General features: G+C 50.5%; 1 protein-coding gene across 1 annotated transcript in view; it reads right to left on the bottom strand.

The window, feature by feature from the left end:
* Positions 1 to 11,923, bottom strand: part of LOC119966470 (highly reducing polyketide synthase PKS6-like) — a 47,778-nt gene extending 35,855 nt beyond the window's left edge. The window contains exon 1 of the mRNA XM_038798201.1: positions 11,860 to 11,923. Within this exon, the coding sequence (XP_038654129.1) occupies positions 11,860 to 11,917 (58 nt within the window). The 5' untranslated portion in view covers positions 11,918 to 11,923. The remainder of the gene's footprint in view (positions 1 to 11,859) is intronic.
* Positions 11,924 to 25,699: the final 13,776 nt, after the last annotated feature.

Genomic DNA, 25,699 nt, shown 5'->3' with positions numbered 1-25,699 from the left:
ACTTGAGTTCATAGAAGAAATATTGTTTTGCTGTAAAAAATAGTTTTCCATTTCTGCTGTACCACACCTGTAGAGTGGGCTGTGTGCTCCCCATACCACAATCTACTAAAAGTTGTGGGTCAGGTGAACTCCATGATACACTTTGAGGTTCTCTAAACCCTGGCCCATAACAGTATCATCCACAAATTTGCTAATCAGACCCGCTACGTTTTCTTCCAAGTCATTTATATATATTACAAAGAGCAGATGTCCTGATACCTATGGAACACCACTAGTTACAGACCTCCTTTCGGAAAAGCACCCTTCCACTGCTACCCTCAGTCTTCTACGGCCAAACCAGTTCTGGATCCATCCAGCAAGTTCACCCCTGACCCCCATGTGATCTAATCTTTTGCACCAGCTTGCCATGAGGGACCTTATCAAATGTTTTGCTAAAGTCCATGTAGGCAACATCCACAGCCCTTCCCTCGTCAAGCACTTTTGTCACCTCCTCAAAAAATGCAATCACATTTTTGAGACCTGATCTCCGTCGTACAAAACCATGCTGTCTGTCGCTAATAAGACCATTCATCCAAATGTGCATAGATCCTACCTCTGAGAACCTTGTCCAACAAGTTCACTATCACTGAAGTCATGCTAACTGGCCTATAATTACCTGGATTATCCTTGCAACACTTCTTAAATAATGGCTATCCAATGATCTGTTGAGCTGCTCGCAGAAAAACAAAATGCAGTCCAACCCAATCCTCCAATCCTCTGGGATCTCACCCGTGGCCAATGAGGAAACAAGGATTTCTGTCAGAGGCCCAATGATTTAATCTCTTGTCTCCCTCAGTAATCTGGGATTGATGCCATCTGGCCCTGTGGATATGTCTATCTTAATGCTTTTTAACACACCTAACACTTCCTCCCTCGTAATAACGACCTGTTCTAAAGTGTTTACATATCCCTAGGAGACACCTCCAATCAACGTGTCCCTCTCCTTTGTGAATACTGATGCAAAATACTCATTAACGATCTCACCTACTTCCTCTGGCTCGACACATAATTTCCCCCCTTTGTCCTTGAGTGGATGACCTCTTTCTCGAGCTACCCTCTTGTTCCTAACATACGTACAAAATGCCTTGGGATTCTTCTTAATCCTGTCTGCCAAGGATATTTCATGACCCCTTTTTGCCCTCCTAACTCCCTGCTTGTGCTCTTTTCTACTTTCCTTGTATTCCTCAAGTGCTTTATCTGTTTTTAGTTGCCTGTACCTCACGTGTGCATCTTTTTTCTTTTTGACAATATTCTCAATTTCCCTGGTCATCCATGGTTTCCAAATGCTGCCTTTCCTGTGTTTCCTTTTTACCGGCTCATGCCTGTCCTGCACTCCCATCAACTGCTCCTTAAAAGACTTCCACATGCCAAATGTGGATTTAACCTCAAACAGCCTCTCCTACATCTCCAAAAATCTGTCCTGGTCCACCCATGTCGACTCTATCGACAAGAAAGCACAACAGCGCCTATACTTCCTCAGAAAACTAAGGAAATTCGGCATGTCCACATTAACTCTTACCAACTTTTACAGATGCACCATAGAAAGCATCCTATCGGGCTGCATCACAGCCTGGTATGGTAACTGCTAGGCCCAAGACCGCAACAAACTTCAGAGAGTCGTGAACACCGCCCAGTCCAGCACACAAGCATGCCTCCCATCCATTGAATCTATCTACACTTCACGCTGCCTGGGGAAAGCAGATAGCATAATCGAAGACCCCTCCCACCCGGCTTACTCACTCTTCCAACTTCTTCCATCAGGCAGGAGATACAAAAGTCTGAGAACATGCATGAGCAGTCTCAAAAACAGCTTCTTCCCCGTTGTTGCCAGACTCCTAAACGACCCTCTTATGGACTGACTTCATTAACACTACACACCTGTATGCTCCATCTGATGCCGGTGTTATGTCGTTACATTGTGTACCTTGTGTTGCTCTATTATGTATTTTCTTTTATTTCCTTTTCTTTTCATGTACTTAATGATCTGTTGAGCTGCTTACAGAAAAATACTTTTCACTGTACTTTCGTACACGTGACACTAAACAAAATCCAAATCCAAACCACAATCTCCAAATCCTGCCTAATCTGGTTGTAGTTAGCCTTCCCCCAATTCAGCACCTTAACCCTAGGACAACACTTGTCCTTTTCCATGAGTATCCGAATGCTGAAGGTTGAGAGTTGTTGCCACTTTATTGGATCTTGAATCTCCCAACTACCAGTGGATTGGCTGGTCTAATGGCAGTTGTCAGATCTTGAAAGCTGATACAACAGCCTGAATCACAGTCACTGGGCGCGATTCTCCGCAATCACTCCGGTTCGGAGAATAGCGGGCTGTGCAAATTTTCACGGCGACGCAGGTCCGACGCCCTCCCGCTATTCTCCGAACCCCGCACAAACTACACGTCGGCATTCCCGGCAAAGGCCTTGAACGCGCCCTCGACACGACCAGGATCGCTACTTATTGGCCCCCCGCTATTCTCCGGCCCGGATGGGCAGAAGTCCCGACGTCAACACGCCATGTTTTCACGCCGGCCAACACACCTGCTTTTCAAGTTCGTCAACCAGTCGTGCTGGCTGACGAGAGCTTCGAGTAGGTGAGCGCACCGCTCAGCGCACCGCTCAGCGCACTGCTGGAGTCTGGCCACAATGGGGAAGGCATCCCCGAGAACGGGAGGGGGTCTAGAGCGGGGGCAGGGGAGTGGGCGAGATGGAGGGGCGGAGTGTCAGCAGCGCGACCAGGCCACCAGGACACACAGGTATCCCGTGGCAGGTGGCTGCCGAGGTGTAGACTAACCTCCGTCTAACATGTCCCGTTTCTCTGCCCCCCACCACCCTTCTGTAGGTTAGCACAATGTCTGTGAACAGAACGGCTATGTTCTGCGCCGTGGTTGGGGCCGCTGCACTGCATTTGGAGATGCAGCAGCATCCACAGCAGTGGATGCAGGGTCAGCTGCAGCAGCAGAGGGAAGGGCCGAGGAGTTGCCAGTCGTCGAGCAGCATGGGGGGGAGGAGGAGGAGGGGGAGGAGGAGAGAGTGAGGGTGCAGCCACGGCGCCAGAGGCGACGACCAAGGCCGAGGGTGTACCGTGTCCGGGTCTCTTTCCTAACAATGACGGACATCACCTGAAGGAGGAGACTCCAGCTGCGTAGGCGGACGGTGATACATATCTGTCACCTCGTGGCGCACCTAGCCCCACGTGGAACGGGGGGAGGACACGCGATCCCGGTTGCCATCAAGGTGACGGTCGCTCTTAACTTCTATGCCACCGGCTCCTTCCAGTCTCCGAGCGGGAACCTCTCCGGGATCTCCCAGTCATCGGTCCATAGGTGCATCCGGGATGTGACCGACGCCCTCTATGCCATCGCGGACCGCTACATCACCTTTCCCAAGGACCGAGAAACTCAAGACTCACGAGCTCGTGGATTTGCCAGCGTGGCCGGGATACCGATGGTGCAGGGGGCAATCGATTGTGTTCACATCCCCATGCGCCCGCCTGCAGGGGACAGGGAGGTGTTCACAAACAGGAGGGGGACATACTCCATGAATATCCAGGTGGTATGCGACCCCCACATGAGGATCATGAACGTCTGTGCAAGGTTCCCAGGGAGTGTGCATTATTCCTACATACTGGCGCAGTCGTACATCCCTGCGATGTTTGAGGGACGTCCCCCCCAGCTGAGGGGCTGATTGCTAGGCAACAGGGGTTATCCGCTGAGGTCTTGGCTGATGACGCCTATACGGAGGCCTCCGACCAATGCGGAAACCCGATACAACGAGGCCCATGCAGCAACCAGGGGTGTGGTGGAGCGCTGCCTTGGCCTCCTGAAGATGAGATTCAGGTGCCTGGATCGCTCCGGAGGGGCCCTGCAGTACCAGCCCGACAGGGTCGCTCACATTGTTGTGGTCTGCTGTGCGCTGCACAACATCGCGATGCAGAGGGGAGATGACCTGCTGCAGGAGGCGGAGGGAGAAGCCAGTGGCAGTGGTGCCAGCACAGAGGAGGAGGAGGAGGAGGAGAAGGAGGAGGAGGAGAGGGAGGAGGAGGAGGAGGAGGAGGCGGGCGGAATTGCGGGCGCAGCACACAGACACGACCCAGGTGCTGGTGATGTCCAGGAGGCGGCACGACGGACCCGGCGAGGACGGCGGGCACGCGACGCCTTGGTGGCAGCATGGTTCACGCGTCGCATGCGACGTCCCTGCTGAACACCAAACCACCACCTGCATCGCTAGTCGTGCAGAGGGTCAACACACAACTGCCACCACCACAGCCCCCCCCCCCCCCCCCCCCCCCCCCACCCCCTCTCAGTGTACACTGCTCCACTTCGACATCACCCTTACCACTGGGTCCAGACGGTATGGTACAACATCGGTGGCTGTGTCAGCGGGTGTGATCAGTGCCATGTGGAATGATGACAGCCCGCTCTGCGAAGAGCTGTGAGCTCAGAATTGTTAGAGAGAGTCTGACCCATGGCAAAAGCTGAACCATCCACCTTGGTGGCCGCTGAGATCGTCACGGACACTCTATCACGTGCCCGCATGGGCTAGCTGTGGGAGGGGATTGGGGGGAAGGGACTGCACACCCAACACCGAAGTTTCATCGCTCGTCAACCCCAGCGACACTCGGTCACCATCACGATTCCTGTGGCTGTGGAACAATCACACGGTATTACAAGTAAGGCGGAACAGTGCGTTTAATGTGAACAAACATTTATAGGTACCCTAGCCCCTACAGCTAAACTGTGCCCTTCACCCGTGCCAACTTACTCAGTTTCTATCTTTGTTGCCTTACGGGCCCTACCACTACGTCTAAGTGATTCCCCAGATGATACAGCAGGAGTGGAGGAGGACTGCTGCGAATCGCCCCCTTCGACTAGTTTCTCCTTCGGCAAGCGTTTCCTGGGGCGACCCGGCCTTGATGGGCCAGGCTGCTCTGCGGGCGTCTCGGGTGACGTTGTGCCACCCTGCTCTGCCTGCTGCCCACCCGATGCACCGGGGATGGGACGGGGGGAGGCCGAGAATTCCGGGATGTCCTGTGATGGAGTTAATGGGACGGGCCCCGAAACCTCCTCCTCCGTCGGGGAGCCCGGTGGCCCCCGGGCCTCACTTTGGGACAGAAGTGCGAGCGGGGAGGTGCCCCATCGCGCCACCGACACCTGGCGCTGCCAGTCCTGGAGGCCTGCAACGGTATCCACCAGGATCCGAAGGTTTGCAGAGACGGAGTCCAGGGAGTTAGACATTCCCGCCAGGGACTGTGCGATCTCAACCTGTGAGTGCACGACACCATCCAGCACATGTGTTATGCGGTTGATGCTCTCCGCGACTGACTGCTGTGACTGTGCCATGGCGTGCTGGGACTGTGCCATGGCGTGCTGCGACTGGGCCATGACCTGCTGAGACTTGGCCAAGGCCCGCAGCGCGCCGGCAATGTCGTTTTGGCTCTGGCGCATTGATGCCTGTGAGAGGGCAACCCTGTCCAGGGCCGAGGATGACGCGTGCACATTAAGCCCAACGCCTTGCATAACCTGACCCATTGCCTCCACCGCGGATGCCACCCGTGCGGTGTCGGCCCGGGTTGCTGCCATGAGCGGCACCACTCCCTGCTCGTGGACGCGGTTCGACTCCTCTAACAGTGTCTGCAGAGTCTGGAAGACAGCCCTCATCCCGTCATTGTGTCCCTGGGTTTCTTGATGCATCGGCTGTGCGGGTGGGTTGAGAAAGTCCAGGAACTCGGAAAATGTCTGGGAGCCAGCTGCATGCTGGGCCTGGCCTGGCCTGGCCTCCGCCAGTCCGGGCCCTCGGCTGCTGCGACCTCCACCTGCTCAGTTATGTTGTGCGAGCCAGACTGTGACCCAGGAGCCTCATCACTAAATAGGCCAACCGGGGTGAGTGTCTCTGGGATGGTGGATGGTGTGGGAGATAGCTGTGTCGTCTTGGTTTCAAGCCTCCTCTATGTCATCGGCCCACTGAGAGGCCGCAGAGCGTTCGAGGGCCATTTCTCTCTCTTGCTCTCTCGCCGCCCTCTGGGCGTCCTGCTCCACAGATTCGGTTGGGGAGGATGGGACTCCCCACTGATCGGGCACCCTCTGTCGTGCGGCCCCGGGTGAGGTGGGGGCAGATGCCTGTGTCCGCCTAGAGGCAGACGGCCCTGGTCGTTCGGCATCACGTCCTAGGGAAGAGAATGAAACGGGTTATTTATATTCGCTCGGCCGGGCGCTGGACGGTCCCAGTGGGAAGGGTGTGAAGGGAGAGAGGGTGGGGGAGGTGTCCCAGTGGGCAGGGTGTGTGAAGGGACAGAGGATGGGGGAGGTGTCCAAGTGGGCAGGGTGTGTGAAGGGACAGAGGATGGGGGAGGTGTCCCAGTGGGCAGGGTGTGTGAAGGGACAGAGGATGGGGGAGGTGTCCAAGTGGGCAGGGTGTGTGAAGGGACAGAGGATGGGGGAGGTGTCCCAGTGGGCAGGGTGTGTGAAGGGACAGAGGATGGGGGAGGTGTCCCAGTGAGCAGGGTGTGAAGGGACAGAGGATGGGGGAGGTGCCCAAGTGGGCAGGGTGTGTGAAGGGACAGAGGATGGGGAGGTGTCCAAGTGGGCAGGGTGTGTGAAGGGACAGAGGATGGGGGAGGTGTCCCAGTGGGCAGGGTTTGTGAAGGGACAGAGGATGGGGGAGGGCGGGTGTTTGTCATGCAGGGTTGTCTCACTTGTTGCAGCTCCGCCAACCTCGCATTGCGCGATCTCCCGGGTGGCAGTTCCCCCAACAAGGTCCAGTGCCCTCTGCTCAAACGTGGTGAGGGGGTGCAGTATGGGCGAACCCCCTCCAGTCTTGTTCCGCTGACGGGTGTTGTGAGCGGTCTTGTCCTGTTGGGGGAGGGGGCATAGGTAGATCATTACAATATGGCAGGTATCAGCAGTCCGTTCAGATACTGGCACAGGTTGGGGGTCAAGTTGTAATAAGACCATTGCATCTCTCCACGGGGGCCAGAGCGCTGGGTCTGTGACAACTTTGTGAACCACCCTCAACTCACTCTGTCCCAATCCCCCTCCACCCCCTGTGCCAGGGAGGGAGGTGGGTGATTAAGTAAAGGTGGGGGAGGGATGGTTGTGACCCAGGGGCACCCACTTGGCACTTACCCTGGCAGCCCTGGTGAGGTCGTGCATCTTCTTCCGACATTGCTCTGCAGAGCGAGGGGTCTGCCCCACATCACTGACGGCAGCAGCCACCTCACGCCAGGCCCGGCGCACCTCGCTGGCAGGGTGGCGATGCCCTCTACGCGGGCAGATGATGCCCCTCCTCTGCTCGATTGATTTGAGCAGCATCTCCACATCAGCCTCCACAAATCGCGGGGCTGCTCTCCTCAGCTCCGACATCCTGGCCACAGTTTCTGTGCTCGCCTGGGCCTTTTTACGGCGTCGGGCGGCGTCACGTGGGCATGTTCATAGCGGCACCGTGTTCTGGCGTCATCGCGCACGTGATTGACGCGGCCCCGTTCCTAGCCCATTTCCCGGACGTGAATACCTCGGGAAATGGGCCGTGTCGGGCCGTCGCAAAATTCGGCCGTTTTCAAGGCCAACTTCGCGATTTTCCGCGGGTGCGGAGAATCGCGCCCACTGTGTCTGGAAATCAGTGTGAGATGTTCTAGCGGGATTCTCCGACCCAGCAGAGGGTGGCGTGAATCCGGCCCCACCGCCCCGACGCTGGCATCCGTATTCTCCGGGGGCATTTTTTGGGCGTAGGCAGGGTTCACGTCATGCCGGTCGGGGGCCGTTGGCAGCGGCCCCCCGGCAATTCTCCAGGCCCTGATGGGCCGAGCGGCCGTCCGATTTTGGCTAGTCCCGTCGGCGTGAATCACTCAACTCACGTACCGGCGCGACGTGGCAGGTACATCGGCTGGGGCGGTCCTCGAGGGAGCGTGGGGTATCCGACCCCGGGGGAGGGCCCCCACGGTGACCTGGCCCGTGATCGGGGCCCACCGATCTGTGGGTGGGCCTGTGCCGTGGGGGCACTCCTTCCGCCATGGCCGGCGTGGAGAAGAGAACCTCCCATGCATGCGCCTGTTGTGTTATGCTTTTTCACGTAGCATAAGCTGCTTCCCTGATGTACACTCTGACAAAGGAAGGATCAGACTTGGGAGATAGATTTAACACATTTATTGAACAGTTAACAATTCTCCTACTTGGATTCGACTCTCCTGCTAATCTACTATAGTAACTCGATCTAACTAACCAGTCTGCTCTAATCTATGCGATGGTTGTGATGCTTCCTGATCTGCCCCTGTGCCTCTGAGTGACGCCTATGGAAAGAGCAAGAGCATGTGTGCCCTGTCCTTTTATATGGGTAGCCCCCTTGTGGTAGTGCCACCTCTGGGTGTGTCTTGGCTGCCCATTGGTCGTGTCCTATCTTACTGGCCTATTGGTTGAATGTCTATGTGTCATGATATCCCTGGTGCTCCCTCTAGTGTTTATTTATTCTTAGTGTATTTGCATTAACCCCTTGTGTATTTACAGTGTCCTAGTGTATCTACATCAACCCCTTGTGTATTTACAGTGATGCATATCACCAGATTCCCCCTTTTTTCGTCTTACATATTTTCTGTACAGTGTTAAAGAAAATTGAACAAAATAGGTAGATCAGTGCAAATTATGATAACAAAAAAAACAAAGAGAATGACAGCACAGGAACAGGCCCTTCGGCCCTCGCAGCCTGTGCCGATCCAGATCCTTTATCTAAACTTGTCGCCTATTTTCCAAGGATCTACTTCCCTCTGTTCCCCGCCCGTTCATATATCTGTCTAGATGCATCTTAAATGATGCTATTGTGCCCGCCTCTACCACCTCCCATAGCAAAGCGTTCCAGGCACCCACCACCCTCTGCGTAAAAAACTTTCCACACACATCTCCCTTAAAATTTCCCCCTCTCACCTTGAAATCATGACCCCTTGTAATTGACACCCCCACTCTTGGAAAAAGCTTGTTGCTATCCACCCTGTCCATACCTCTCATAATTTGTAGATCTCAATCAGGTCCCCCCTCAACCTCCGTCTTTCCAATGAAAACACCAGTAGTTACCTTTCTCCATTTTGAGACACTCCTTTCCACCACTACTCTCTGTCTCCTGTTGCCCAGCCAGTTCTTTATCTATCCAGCTAGTACACCCTGAACCCCATACAACTTCACTTTTTCCATCAACCTGCCATGGGAAACTTTATCAAAAGCCTTACTAAAGTCCACGGATATGACATCTACAGCCCTTCCCTCATCAATTAACTTTGTCACTTCCTGAAAGAATTCTATTAGGTTTGTAAGACATGACCTTCCCTGCACAAAACCACGCTGCCTATCACTGATAAGTCTCTTTTTTTCCAAATGTGAATAGATCCTATCCCTCGGTATCTTCTCCAACAGTTCGCCTACCACTGATGTCAAGCTCACAGGTCTATAATTCCCTGCTTTATCCCTGCTACCCTTCTTAAACAAAGGGACAACATTAGCAATTCTCCAGTCCTCTGGGACCTCACACGTGCTCAAGGATGCTGTTAAGGCCCCAGCTATTTCGTCCCTCGTTTCCCTCAGTAACCTGGGATAGATCCCATCCAGACCTGGAGACTTGTCCACCTTAATGCCTTTTAGAATACCCAATACGTCCCCCTTCCTTATGCCGACTTGACCTAGAGTATTTAAACATCCATCCCAAGCCTCAACATCCGTCATGTCCCTCTCCTTGGTGAATACCGATGCAAAGTACTCATTAAGAATCTCACCCATTTCCTCTGACTCCACGCATAAATTCCCTCTTTTGTCTTTGAGTGTGCCAATCCTTTCTCTGGTTACCCTCTTGCTCCTTATATACGAATAAAAGGCTTTGGGATTTTCCTTAACCCTGTTAGCCAAAGATATTTCATGACCCCTTTTAGCCCTCTTTATTGCGCGTTTGAGATTTGTCCTACTTTCCCGATATTCCTCCAAAGCTTCACCAGTTTTAAGTCGCCTAGATCTTATGTATGCTTCCTTTTTCATCTTCGCTAGTCTCACAATTCCACTCTTTGGAGTGGATTTACTCTTAAACAGCTGCTCCCAATCCACATTCCCTAGCTCCTGCCGAATTTTGTTATACTTGGCCTTCCCTAATTTAGCACTCTTCCTCTAGGATCACTCTCGTCTTTGTCCATGAGTATTCTAAAACCTACGGAATTGTGATCGCTATTCCCAAAGTAATCACCGAGTGAAACTTCAACCACCTGGCCGGGATCATTCCCCAATACCAGGTCCAGTATGGCCCCTTCCCGAGTTGGACTATTTGCATACTGCTCTAAAAAAACTCTCCTGGATGCTCCTTACAAATACTTCTTGATCTACGCGTCCAACACTACATGAGTCCCATTCAATGTTGGGGAAGTTAAAATCTCCATTCACGACCATCCAATTGCTTCTACATTTTTCTATAATCTGTCTACATATTTGTACCTCTACTTCACGCTCGCTTTTGGGAGGGCTGTAGTAAAGTCCCAACAATGTTACTGCACTCTTCCTATTTCTTAGCTCCACCCATATTGCCTCAGTGCTCGAATCCTCCATCGTGCCCTCCTTAATCACAGCTGTGAAATCATCTATGACCAGTAATGCAACTCCTTCACCCCTTTTAACTCCCTCTCTATCCCTCCTGAAGCCTCTATACCCTGGGATATTTAGTTGCCAGTCTTGCCCTTTCCTCAACCAAGTCTTAGTAATACCAATAGCAGCATATTCCCAGGTACTAATCCAAGCCCTAAATTCATCTGCCTTACCTGCTACACTTCTCACATTAAAACAAATGCACCTCAGACCACCTGTCCCTTTGCGTTCATCGTCTCTTCCATTCTACTCTTCCCCTTAGTCATATTGAGTTTATTATCTAGTACATTACTGGCTTTAGTTGCTGCCTCTTTACTGACCTCTAACTTCCTAATCTGGTTCCCATCCCCCTGCCATATTAGTTTAAAACCTCCCCAACAGTGTTAGCAAAAGCACCCCCTAGGGCATTGGTGCCAGTCCTGCCCAGGTGTAGACCATCCGATTTGTAATGGTCCCACTGCCCCCAGAATCAGTTCCAATATCCCAAAAATCTGAACCCCTCCCTCCTGCACCATCTCTCAAGCCACGTATTCATTCTGACTATTCTTGAATTTCTACTCTGACTGTCTCGTGGCACTGGTAGCAATCCTGAGATTACTACCTTTGAGGTCCTGGTGATAGAATTGTGTTTTACGGCTTAAATTTTTTAGAAAACTGTTTTGGGACATTTCCCCTTTAAGTGGACGTGGTCTGGGGCCTCTGACGTCATGATGCTTGTGACGTAGAGTGTATGAAGTGATTGTGCATGCGCAGATCGCTGTTCCTTTCCTTGGTGCCTTTTTTGCAACTGCGCATGCGCGGCTTCTTGCAAGGGGTAATTTAGAGTGGCCAATCTACCTATCCTGCACATCTTTGGGTTGTGGGGGTGAAACCCACGCAGACACGGGGAGAATATGCAAACTCCACACGGACAGTGACCCAGGGCCGAGATTCGAACCCGGGTCCTCAGCGCCGTAGGAAGCAATGCTAACCACTGCGCCACCGTGCTGCCCTCACCTGATCTTTTTGAACACTAAGGGCAATTTAGAATGGCCAATCCACCTAACCTGCACATCTTTGGATTGTGGGAGGAAACTGGAGCACCCGGAGGAAACCCACGCACACACGGGGATAACGTGCAGACCCCACACAGACAGTGACCCAGCCGGGAATCAAATCCGGAACCCTGGTGCCGCAAAGCAACAATGCCGCCCAATAATTCCAATCCTCATTTACCTACCTCCAGGAAAATTGCATCCAATTCCAACAATTGCTATTTCTTCACCTTTAGTCTCCATTTTTGTTGTTTGTCTATGTTGGGAAAAAAGAGAATACAGAAAAATGTTATCTATTTTAAATAATGTTTGGTTATTATCAGGCTGCCAAGATAACTTTTGATATTTCTGCCTCCATTAAGAATGTAGAACAACATAACAAGGACTGACAATGATAGAGTCCCGGAATGCTTACAGCACAGAGCAAATTCACCCAACTGAGTTTGTGCGACCTCTCTGTAAGGTCAATTCAGCTAGTCCCACTACCCCACATTTTCCCTGAAATCTGTAAGATTTATATCCACAGCAGCTTATCCAATTGTCCTTCGAAAGCCACAATTGAACCTGCCTCCAGCACCCTCTCAGGCAATACATTGTAGACCCTAACCACACACAGCAGTGGCAGGAGAGAAGACGAGACAGCAGAAACTGGAGCACGAGGGGGGTTGAAAGCCAGAGGGGGAGTGGGAAGGCCAGAGGGAAGATTAGATGGAACCATGGAGCATTGCATATGGGATGGTGGGGGTAAGGGACTGGCGCTGGGGTGGGCTCCGAGCAGAGGACAGTTGGGGGAGGCGGCAGAATGTTCAGATGGAGGGATCTGTGGTTCCAGTAGAATAATCTACAAATAAAGGATCTTCTATTCAAATGTACCTCTCAAACCGTTCAAATTGGCCTTCCTCCAGTAAGTATTGTTATTCAGGATTACACTTACGTTTTTTTTCACAGGTAAGCTAAACCTTATATTTCTTTCAAAAAAAATTCCAATAAGAGGTAATTTAGCATGGCCAATCCACCTACCCTGCACATCTTTCAGTTGTGGGAGTGAGACCCACGCAGACACGGGGAGAATATGAAAACTCCACACGGACAGTGACCCGGGGACGGGATCAAACTCAGATCCTGGGCACTGAGCTCACCACTGTGCCACTCAACCTTATGTTACTTTGATCGCTGTTTCCTGAATGTTACCCTACTGGCCTAGTTGATCCCCTCAGTCCCCAAAACCAGATCCAGCAATGCTTCCTTCTTTGTTTGTTACTGAAGAAGCATAATCAAGAAAATTCGCCTGAACTCTCTGCTGAAAATCATCTTCCTCTCTGTCATCTTAGTCGCTATCCCAATTTATATTTGGATAATTTTACTTACTGTTTCTTAGGTCGCCTCTCAGGGCCATTGGTTAGACTGCAGTTAAATCACACAAGCCAGGAGTTTGTATTGTACAAGCTGCCTAGTTTTGTAAAAGATCGCAATTTACTTACCCTTCAGGGTGAGACACAAATTCTGTTACTCTGTTTTGCAATTGCTTCAGATGAATATCCTGGTTCTTTAGTTGTTACTGAAAGTCCTGCAATTATTCATTTTAAAATTGTGACATAATATAATTGTCGATACTGTGCCAGTCATCAACCTGAGGGAAAAAGTATTTGAAACATAACTTAAATGACAAGTGCTAAAAGGATGGATTCTCAATTCTATTATTTAAAGATAATGGGCATGATCGACCACCTGCGTTGCACCTGAAAGGCGGCATATGAGGCCGGTAGATGCTGGGAGATCCCTCCCCGGGACCACCCAGCTCGCCACACAAGATCTAATGTGATGTCGTGAGCTGTTGCAATCTGAATCCTCCCCATTTTGGGCAGGATCACTCTCTGGCAAATCTCCATATTAGAATGAGACAGTTAGTCTCACTCTAATATGCACTTGCCGGATCTAACGAGGCCCTGGGATCTTCACCTCAGAAACCTCGTGCAAGTGCCATTCAGTGCTGGACTCCAAAAATGGGGACCAGACAGAAAGCGACTTATGTGGGTCTCCCAAATGATCATAGACTCCCAGGACTCCCTGCCTTCTGGGCAGGGCGGCACTGTTGGTGCCACCTGGGCACCTTAGCACTGCCAGCTTGGTACCTAATTTGGTTAGATCACACCCATTGTATTTTTAGGCCAACATTTATTGCCTATCCCAAACTATCCTTGAGAAGGTGGCATGTAGCTTCCTTGAGTCACTGACAAAATTTGACTGAGAAATTAACAGCAAAGTATCTAATTTTCCCAAGCTAAATACCAAAGAATTTTTATTTAAAAATATCTAAATAATTAATGTTCAAATTTGTGTGGAGAAGAAATTGTAGTAAATCTGATTCTTAGGTTAGCCCTGCTCCCTCATGGCGCCAAGGGCCCGGGTTCGATCCAGGCCCCAGGTCAATGCCCGTGTGGAGTTTGCACATTCTCCCCATGTCTGCATGGGCCTCACCTCCCCAATCGAAAAGAGGACAGGTGAATTGGCCACGCTAAATTGCCCCTTAATTCCCAGCATTCGCACTGCCGAGAATCACCAAGCTAGCTGTCGCGACACTGTTTCAATTCAGGGCATCAGCGGAGAAAGCTCCACCGAGGCTGCACTTATCCCATTCCCTGTGCTGAGGAACTCCGCTGAACTCCCACAAATCACCAACTCATCGATAAGGGGGTCCTGGGAACTTCACCTTACATACGCAGGGCACCGCTGGGCCCAATAGCACCAAGGCAAAATGCCATCCTGGCACCATAGCAATTCCCCTGCCAGTATCACCTGGGTTACTTGGCAGCATCAGGGTGCCAGGTTGACAGTACCAGGGTGCCATCCTACCCAGAGGGCAAGCTCCTGGGCGCCTCCAATCCCCTGGTAGACTTTACAAGTTTTTTTCTCCAAAAAATATTCTTTATTCATAAAATCTCTAATAAACATGCCAGAACATTTCGAATTGTCGTGACTGTACATTTCCATCAAAGTTACATATTCACTTGGCTTTCTTACATTCAATTGGGATGGCATTCCGCAAGTTTCCCTCTTTGCTTTACAATTCTTTCGTAAGTATTTACATTGTCTTGTTTCTTTCAATGCCTTTATACATTGGAGTGCTAATGACACAGACCGAGGGGTTTTACACTGTTACCAGCCCCTCGGTGTACATTTGTTGGAAGACCTTACACAGTGGCCTTTCCCCATTGCGCCTTGGCGGCAGCTGCCCCAAGCTTGAGTGTGTCCCTCAGCATGTAGACCTGGACCTTGGAATGTGCCAGTCTGCAACACTCAGTCGAGGACAATTGTTTGCACTGGAAGATCAACAAGTTTCGGGCAGACCAAAGAGCGTCTTTCACCGTGTTGATGACCTTCCAGCAGCAGTTGATGTTTGTCTCGGTGTGTCCCTGGAAACAGTCCGTGGAGCACAGAGTCCTGTGTCACAGAGCTGCTCGGGATGAAACTTGACAAATAGACAAGTAGACTTTACAAGTGCAATTTTGTCTGGTCCCTGCTTGTGGTGACCAGCACTTGCCCAAGGTCTGCAAAGCCAAGGGTTAGATCCCAGGGCCTTGGTAGATCTGGCGAGTGCATATTAGAATGATAGTAGCTGTATATGCAGATTTGCCAGATTGCGATCCCACCCACAAAGGGCAAGATTCAGATTGTGATGTCTCGAGAGATTGCGTTTGATCTTGGGAGGTGTGGTGAATCGGGTCAATCTCGGAATAGAGATCTCCTGGCATCTACCTGCCACGCCATATTTTGGGCAAAACACAGCCCAAAATCTCCTAAAAACTCCTGAAAACGTGGATGTCTCTAATCTCCCACATTGTTCGTTCTTCATTGTTTCCCGAGTCAATTTAAATTCCTGAATGTCTGCCAGCATGGCTGCTCAAGAACAATGCACCTCGCCTTTACGAGACCCTGGTCAACTTTAAATATCGCAAGTTTGTTTTATCTGGTACCAGCCAGTTACAATTTTGAGCAATCAGCGTATAACAGCAAGGTTTGCATTGGCAGCAAAGAGGTATCATTCGACTGAGCAGGCAGCATGAAGTTGGCATGCAATGTTCTGGCAGAGCAATTGCCCATGAGTGACTGCTGATTTTTAATCCAGTGAAATCAGTGAATAGAGAATTGGACAGGGTGGGTGGTCCACTCTGACAGATTATGTGGCAAAGATGAAAATTTATTCCTTTCAATCATCATAAACATCTAATCATTTTGAGCTTTCTGACAACCTACATTATTCAGAAAATGTTCCTTTTATTAAAAAAGCTATGGTAACAATTGATTTAAGGAAATATTTTCAAATACTTATGTAAAACTGTATTAAGAGCAAAGTTCTTGGCAATGATAGTTCTTACCTCTTATTCTCCGATTCCGTTGAGAGCAATGCAGTGATTTATCTCAAAAAATTCTACTGAATCATATCACAAGAGGAAGTACATTGGTTTTCACAGATATTTACTGGAAATTATAGTTTCATAATGAAAGCATATCCAGTCGCAACCTAATCAAAGTTGGGGGGGGGGGGGGGGGTGGCTGCCAATCAGTGCAATTTATAATGATTCATGCATAAAAATCAAAAGGTTGTTTTCAGTTTAAAGTCTTAATAACATTTGCAAATTGGCATCAATGAACCACAATTTACATCATGGCCTCAAGAGGGCGCTGCAACCTTTGTTAATTGGCCAATTTCTGGGCACTAAAACGTTATAATTAAAATTAATATGACTTTTATTCCAGGCCACACGACATAAAGTTACTTTTACTTCACTGTACATTTATGAGTAAGAAGCTGTCCAATAAATCAGTGTCGTTTTAACGTTTCTTTTGATAGAATCTACTGCTGCCTTAAGGCAGAAATTCTTCCTCCTTCTCTTTTTCAGTAACTTCAGTTGAAGACACTGGACCACAAATCACCTAGTTTTAGAAATTGTGCCATGGACAATTATAATCAACATCAGCCTGAGGGTGCAAAAAGGCCTTTCAGACAATGTAAATCACAAATGCTGATTTTACAGTTTCAACATAAAAAGTTAAAATTAGATTTCGTACAATACCTCTCCACAGATGTATAATTACAAATTCCTGCATATGTAGCCTCAAAATATAAATACAATGCTGACTGAAGTGACTGAATGCACCATTTTACTGGGAACAAAATGCACTAGATGAGATATTCAGGTCGTGTCGCATAGGCCATAGAAGCATAGAATCATAGAATTTACAGTGCAGAAGGTGGCCATGCAGCCCATCAAGTCTGCACCGGCTCTTTAAAAGAGCATCCTACCTCAACCCACGCCTCTACCCTATCCCTGTAACCCAGTAACCCCACCTAAACTTTTTGGACACAAAGGACAATTTATCATGGCCTGCACCTAACCTCACATCTTTGGACTATGGGAGGAAACCGGAGCACCCGGATGAAACCCACACAGCATCACTGATATTGATGTCTGGTCCCCTCCCTGCTCCTTGACATTGACAGAAGGCTGGTGGGCTGCAAGAGTTAAATCAAGTAACATGGGTCTCTTCATCATTGTTGTGCTGTTTCTCTCCCCTTTTCTGCTTGAGCTGCTATGGTGTCCGAAAGCAGCCAAGAGCTTCCATTACAGCAATCTTTAAGAAAACACAGGCTGACTGTCCATGTGGTCTGCAGCAAAGCATTGTCTGCTTTGTCCTGAGCTCTCCAGCAACACGGAAATGAGGCAATCTGTCTTCGAGGCACAGGAACATGCGCATAATTCACTCAAGTAGCATTACTCACCTCAACTCAATAGGCACAGGCGCGCCACAGATTGCAGCACCCACACCTAAAATTGAGGGCACGTGAAATTTGCTCCCATTATTTAAAATCACTTTAAATAAAAGCCCAAACCACAGGTAGAAATGCGCAAACATATATAGCGTAATTTTTTAACTTTGCCACATGGCATGTAATCTGGAAGAGTGATCATCCATTATAAAGATTGCCAATTTTCAATCCATTGAAATCTGTCTAAAAAAGTGGGTGATCTACTCTGACAGATACTACTATTAGATCATTTCAGGATTTCTAATGAACTACATAATTTACAAAACTCTCCTGCCTTGAAAAAAGCTATCATAATTCGCAAAAATAATGCTAAAAAAAATGAGAGAATGAAATGTTTTCAGATAGAAAAGAAGCAAGACTTGCATTTCAATGGGAGTTCCTACCTCACATGCTACTCCTGCTTTCTCCGACTCTGTGAGAACAGTGCAGTGATTTACCTCACAGAGTTCCGTATAAATTACCTCACAAGAGGAAGTCGTGTTTTTTACAGCTATCACCTGGGGAATTCTAATTGGTTGAAATAATCATTGGTTACTTTAAGAAAAAATGTTTACAGCTCTCCAGTTGCAATATGAATCAACACAAACCTCAGATAATCTTGAACTTTATAATAGCCTTCAGAAAACTTCCCATTTTTATCAAAACCAACATGTTGACTAACGGTAAAATTGATTATTTGTAGATACAGTTGAACCTCATGAGGGTCCTGCATCGAGATTTGTGATGCCCAAAACGTCTCACAAGATTCAATTGAATTTCGTGGTGCTTTGCGATCTGGATCTTGCTCTCCATGGGCGAGATCCAGGCGTACATATTATATGAGCCATTATGACATGCTTGTGTTGGGCATGACAGAACTCATATACTGGATCAAGCCAGATCAAACCAAATAAATTTCTCAACTCATTCTTGTCTCTTGGAGCTTCCGGGCAGAATTCAACCAAACAAATTCTAAGGGCGTGAATCTCCGGCCGGGTTAGGCTCTCGCTTGAGTGCAACATGGCAGGAGAATGCAAGGAGAAGCCTGCAGCAATCCTCCCAACAGGCTGCCCGCTTCCTTGGATTCTCCAAAATCCCACGAGACGTCGGAGTCACCCAAATGGCCGTGACTGAATGATGCTCTCGGAAGTAGGCCATAAATCTACTTACCACCTACTCACGCGGGATCTGACGGCCACCCGCGATTCCTCGCCCTCCCCAGCGCCATAGCCAGGTGCTGATCAGTGCTGGTCCATAAAGTACACGTGCTAACTATGCTATATCTCTCTAACACACTGCTGTCTAATCATTCCTGGTTCAACGAGACACAAGATCCTCTTGGATCAGTTTATACACCTGAATCTAGTGCTGCCATCTAGTGGTTGCCAGACACTATAATGCAGTTGTTAACCCTTTACATACCAGCAGATATACAGATTACTACATCCCCCCTTTTTTAACATATTTTCTGTGTAGCAAGGAAAAATGTATAACTACGTTAAAATAAATTATGAGATGTATATCTATACAAAGCAAAAACGAGTAATGACTATACACAACAATTAATATTTACAGGTTCAATCTATTTGGTTTCTTTCATTGATTGTCAATCCTCTGAGTTGATGAGATGGAGATGATGAAGTTTTTTTGTTGCTTTGCATGTCATCATTACTTCTGGTGTTCCAACAAGTCATCATGAGGTGTTTGATGGTTGAATCACTTTTGTTGTCTGACCTGGGCCAGGATTCTCCCCGACCCGGTAGGGCGGGGGGGTCCCTGCGTAGCGGAGTGGCGCCAACCACTCCGGCGTCGGGCCTCCCCAAAGGTGCGGAATTCTCCGCACCTTTAGGGGTTAGGCCCGCACCAGAGTGGTTGGCGGCACGCCGACTGGCGCCAAAACTGGTGCCAACGGCCTTTGACGCCCGCCGCCCGGCGTCGGGGCTGGCCAAAAGGCCTTCGCCGGTGCACGCATGTGCCGGTGCGTCAGCGGCCGCTGTGGAGGCCGTGGTGGCGGTGGAATAAAAAGAGTGCCCCCACGGCACTGGCCCGGCCGCCGATCAGTGGGCACCCCCCGGGGCCCGATCGCCCCGCGCCCCCCTCCCCCCCCCCCCCCCCCCCCACCCCCCCACGACCCCGGTCAGCTTTGGGCGAAATTCTCCAACAGGAGACAAAGTGCCGACGCCGGAGTGAAAATGGAGTGTCGGAGGCCGCTCCTCGCCCCCTATTCTCCCACCCCCTGGGGCTAGGAGCGGTGCCGCGTCAATTTCGCGCGCCGGGCCTTGGCGCCGCATCAAAGCGGCGTTGCGTAAATGACACGGCCGGCGGCGCTTAAATGATGTCACCCGCACATGTGCGGTTGCCACCCTCCCCGCGGGCGCCCCGCAAGACATGTCGGAGTGATCTTGCGGTGCGGTGGAGGAAAAAGAGTGCGTCTTTTAGGGATGCCGGCCCGCCGATCGGTGGGCATCGATCGCGGGCCAAACCCCCACTGAGCACCCCCTGGTGCTCGATCCTCCCTCCCCCCCCACAGGCCGCACACGCAGCATTCGCGCGCTGTTCACGCTGGCAGCGACCAGGTGTGCTTGGCGCCGGCGTTAACCGGTCTGATTGGGCAGGCCGCTCGGCCCATCCGGGCCGGAGAATCGGCGCTCGCCGTTTTGGGGGTGGGGGGGTAGAACCGCGTGCGGGTGTCAAGGCAGCATGGCGGGAATCGCCCGGCATTCCCGCGATTCTCCCACCTGGCGTGGGGCTCAGAGAATCGCGCCCCTGAGGTTTCATTGAGCTTTGAGGATTGTGTGAATGATCTGATGTTTCATTGATCTTGGTGACATCAGTCATTTCCGGTTGATCTGCTTCGTCTTTGATCACTTGGTGTTCCTCTTCTGGAGTCAATGTCTCCAAGATTTTATTTTCTTGTTGGTTGTTTATAGTAGATATGGTTTCAATTGATTCAATTGTAGTTTTACTTTGATTGCAATGTTCGTTTGTACAGTCGAGCTGAGATATGTCAGTCTCGCTGTGGTGTTGCACATCTTGTATGCTAATTGTGATCACTTTGTCACTATTCTTACAGACAGTGGGTAGACATTCACAGTCTTCTTGTTGTTGATCAAATAAGGTGGAGAGGACTTCCGGTGGCGGCTTTGAAGGAGTAAGTCGCACATTTGGTGGCTCCTGCTATGGTCAGACTTTTGGAGCTTTTCCACCAATTTTATACCGGACTTGAATTGTAAAACTGATGACAGGGGCAATTGTGTACTGAATTCCCACATCGGTGCATGGAGAGGACTAGAAGTGCTCATAAAGGCAGAAACAGAAAGACAGAGAAGGCTTGGGCTGATGCTGTGAATGGGAGATCCCCCAAGGTCAATGGTGGTGACATTCCACAGGTTCTTGGATAAGGAGCGCATTCTACAGTGGGCCAAGCAGACATGGAGCTGTAAATGGGACAACAGTATCCTGTGGGTTTATCAAGACCTGAGTGTGGAGGTGGCCAGGAGAAGAGCAGGCTTCAACCAGATTAGGTTGATCCTTTTTATGAAAAAGGTGAAGTTCGGAATGTTGTGTCTGGCCCGTCTCTGTGTCACCTGAGGATGCGCTGGACATCGCGAAAAGGAAAGGTCTGGTGGTGGACTGAGAACTTTTGAACTTTGCTGCAACGTTCATGTTTTTTTCTCTGTTCTTTTTAAAAAAAAGTTTCTTGTTTTTCATTTTGTGGAAGCTGTTTGTAATGCCTTTTGCATTGATTTGGGATTAGCGGTAGAGCTGAGTGAGTTAAGGTTTCCTTTGCACTATTTGGGGATGGAGGCATGCTTCTTTAGATTTTGGTGTTTTTCTGTCGGGCAATTGTGTGGGGCTTGTTTGATGTTGGTATATGTTTGTATGAGCGGGGCGGAGGGTGGGGATGAAACAATAGGTGGGAGACTATCCGGCGCCAGGGATGGGGGCCACCAAGCTGGCTGGGTGGGCTAGCTCACGGAAGAGTAGTGGGGGGTGTGCATATGTTCGGTTTATTAAAGGGGTTGGGTTACAGAGTGTTGTTACTGGGGGGGGGGGGGAGGGAGGGGGGTAAATGTTCTGCTGACGAGGGAGGGACTTGGGCTAAGGGACAGAGAGGAGGTTGAGGTCGGAGGCTGTCTGGTGGCAGACCGGTGGAGGCGCGGACCATGGGCTGGAGGTGGGCCCAAAAAAGGGGATGACTGATCGGCGGAGGGGGGGTGGTCAATGAGACCCCCAAATAGGCTAATCACCTGGAATGTTCGAGTGCTAAATGGGCTGGTCAAGAGGGCACATGTGTTCGAGCATCTGACGGGACTGATGGCGGATATGGTAATGTTGCATCTTAGAGTAACTGACCGGATGAGACTGATGAAAGGCTGGGTCAGTCAGGTCTTTCACTCGGGACTAGACTCAAAGACCACAGGGGCCGCGATACTAATCAATCAGCGGGTGGTGTTTGAGGCGGGTAGAATAGTCTCGGATGTGGGAGGTCTGTACATTATGGTCAGTGGGAAATGAGTGGGTGCAGGTGGTATTAGTAAATGTGTCTGTGCCAATTTGGGATGATATGGAGTTCATAAAGAGGATGTTGGGGAAGATACCGGAGCTGGACTCACACAGGTTGGTCATGGGAGGTGACACAGTTATTGACCCTGGCTTGGACCGGTCAACCTCGAAAATGGGTAGGGTGCCAGCAATGGCAAAGGAATTAAAAGGGTTCATGGAGCAGATTGGGGGGGGGGGTTTAGATCCATGGAGATTTGGACAGCCGAGGGTGAAGGAGTTCTCCTTCTACTCACACATGCATCAAATGTACTCCCGGATTGATTTCTTTTTTTGAGCAGGGCCTTAGTGGTAGGGGTGGTGGACACGGGGTACTTGGCGATCACAATCTCATACCATGCTCCGCACTGGGTTGAGCTGCAAGTTAGTAAAGACAGTAATCAGCGCCTGCACTGGATGTTAGATGTGGGACTTTTGGCTGACGAAGGGATGTGCGAGTGGCTGAGGAAATGTATTCAGCACTACCTGCAGGTCGAGGACACGGGGGAAATTTCAGCAGCGATGGTCTGGGAAGCACTGAAGGCGGTGGTCAGAGGGGAGTTGATCTCGATACGGGCCCATAGGGAGAAGGTGGACAGGCAGAGATGGACCGACTGGGAAAGGAGATACTACAGATCAATAGGAGGTATGCGGCGACCCCAGAGACAGGGCTTTTAAGCAAACGGCGGAGGTTACAGGCGGAGTTCAGCTTTTTAACTACAGGGAGGGCAGTGGAGCAGCTGAGAAAGGCGAGGGGGGGCGATCTATGACCATGGAGAGAAGACCAGCAGAATGCTTGCACACCATTTTAGAAAGAGGGAGGCAGCCAGGAAGATAGTGAAAGTGAATGTCAGAGATGGGAACCTGTTTGTAGATTCAGCAGGAGTAAATAAGGCGTTTAGGGATTTCTACAGTAGGCTGTATGGGTTGGAACCGCCAACGGGGCCAGAGGGGATGAGGCACTTCTTGGAGGGGCTGAATTTTCCAAAGGTGGACGGGGAGCTGGCAGAAGGGCTGGGGGCCCCGATCGGTTTGGAGGAGATAGTGGAGGGTCTGAAGGCCATGCAGTCGCGTAAAGTCCTGGGGCCGGACGGGTACCCAGTGGAGTTTAATAACACGTTCTCTGGGATATTGGGGCGGGTGTTGATGAGGATGTTCAATGAGGCAAGGGAAAGAGAGGTGCTGCCCCTGACGATGTCACAGGCCACAATTTCGCTGATTCTGAAGCGGAACAAGAACCCGGATCTGTGTGGGTCCTACAGGCCAATATCCCTGTTGAATGTGGATGCCAAATTGCTGTCTAAAATTTTGTCTTCCAGGATTGAGGATTGTGTTCCAGACGTTATTGGGGAGGACCAGACAGGGTTTGTTAAGGGTAGGCAGTTGGTGGCCAATGTAAGAAGGTTGTTAAACGTGATAATGATGTAGGTAGGGAGGTGGAGGTCGTGATCGCAATGGATGCAAAAAAGGCTTTTGATCGGGTAGAATGGGATTATCTGTAGGAGGTACTGGGACGGTTTGGATTTGGGTGGGGCTTTATTGACTGGGTCAGGTTGTTGTATCAGGCTCCTGTGGCAAGCGTACGGACGAATAGGACAATACCGGACTACTTTTAAAAAAAATAATTTTTATTCAAATTTTCAACAAGTTTTAACCAACAAGAACGGAAGAAAAATAAAAATAAGAACAGTAGTCCCCCCGCCCCCATACAGAAACAATAAATTAACAGAAATAATTAACATGTGAACAAATAAACACACCCAATAAAGGAAAAAATGATCACCCCCGCGCCTCCCCCAGGGTTGCTGCTGTAACTGACCATCATCTAACGCTCCGCCAGAAAGTCTGGAAACGGTTGCCACAGCCGGAAGAACCCTTGCACCGACCCCCTTAAGGCAAACGTGACCCTCTCCAGTTTGATAAACCCAGCCATATCGTTGACCCAGGATTCCACGCCCGGGGGCCTCGCATCCTTCCACTGTAGACGATTCCTGCGCCGGGTTGCCATGTCGCGAAGGCCAGAATACCGGCCTCTTTCGCCTCCTGCACTCCCGGCTCCACTGCTACTCCAAATATTGCGAGCCCAACCCAGCTCAACCCTGGAACCAGGGTTTGTGGACTTGTTCCACCAATGGGTCGGACTTGTGCACTCGCACGTGCACAAGATGAGTCCGGGGGCGGTCAGCCACGTTGGGAGAGGGGATCCGGAGGACGACTTCCTGGGGAAAACAAGAAGACGTTCATGAGGTGTCTGATTTATTGCGGTACAGAGGAGTGAGCGGATAGAATGTAGGGCATCGGGGATAACCTCTTGCCATCGGGAAATAGGGAGATCTCTGGACCGGAGGGCCAATAGTATTGTCTTCCAGATGGTACCATTCTCCCGCTCGACCTGCCCGTTACCCCGGGGGTTATAGCTGGTCGTCCTGCTAGAGGCAATGCCCCTGTTGAGCAGGAATTGACGCAGCTCGTCGCTCATAAATGAGGGCCCCCGATCGCTGTGTATGTACGCGAGGTAGCCGAACAGGGAGAAGATGGAGAGGAGGGCCTTAATGACGGTCGATATGGTCATGTCGGGGCAGGGAATGGCGAAGGGGAAGCGGAAGTATTCGTCGATTACCGCCAGGAAGTAAATGTTGCAGTTGTTAGAGGGAAGGGGCCCCTTGAAGTCAATGCTGAGACGTTCGAAGGGGCGGGATGCTTTGATCAGATGTGCGCGCTCGGGGCGGTAGAAGTGCGGCTTGCACTCTGCGCAGATGTGGCAGTCACGGGTTACTGTCCTGACTTCCGCGATGGAGAAAGGCAGGTTGCTGGCCTTAATGAAATGGTAGAAACGGGTCACCCCTGGGTGGCAAAGGTCCGCGTGGAGGGAGCGGAGGCGGTCTATCTGCACGCTGGCGCAGGTACCACGGGACAGGGCATCAGGAGGCTCATTGAGCTTCCCAGGACGCTACAAGATCTCATAGTTGTACGTGGACAACTCGATCCGCCACCATAAGATCTTGTCATTCTTAACCTTGCCCCTTTGTGCATTATCAAACATGAAGGCTACTGACCGTTGGTCTGTGAGGAGGGTAAACCTCTTGCCGGCCAAATAGTGCCTCCAATGTCGCACAGCTTCGACTATGGCCTGGGCTTCCTTTTCCACAGAGGGGTAGCGGAGTTCGGAAGCCTGGAGGGTTCTGGAGAAGAAGGCCCCGGATCTGCCCGTTTGGTTCAGGGTTGCCGCCAGAGCTACTTCAGATGCGTCGCTCTCGACCTGGGAGGGGAGGGGCTCGTCGATGGCACGCATCGTGGCCTTCGCGATGTTCGGTTTGATGTGGCTAAAGGCCTGGCAGGCCTCTGTCGCGGCGGGAAGGTCGTGGTTTGAATGAGGGGACGGGCCCTGTCGGCGTAATTGGGAACCCATTGGGCGTAGTAAGCGAAGAAACCCAGGCAGCGTTTGAGGGATTTGAGGGTATTGGGGAGAGGGAGTTCCATCAGCGGGCGCATGCGTTCGGGGTCGGGGCCTATCACTCCTTTACGCACTACGTAGCCGAGGATGGCTAGACGGTCGGTGCTAAACACGCACTTATCCTTATTGTATATGAGGTTAAGGAGTTTTGCGGTTTGGAGGAATTTCTGGAGGTTGGCGTCATGGTCCTGCTGATCGTGGCCGCAGATGGTGTAATTAT

Source organism: Scyliorhinus canicula, chromosome 5 (assembly GCF_902713615.1).
Source record: "Scyliorhinus canicula chromosome 5, sScyCan1.1, whole genome shotgun sequence".
NCBI lineage: Eukaryota > Metazoa > Chordata > Chondrichthyes > Carcharhiniformes > Scyliorhinidae > Scyliorhinus > Scyliorhinus canicula.
The sequence above is the reverse complement of the archived record's forward strand: the minus strand, read 5'-3'. Positions and strand labels throughout refer to the sequence as shown.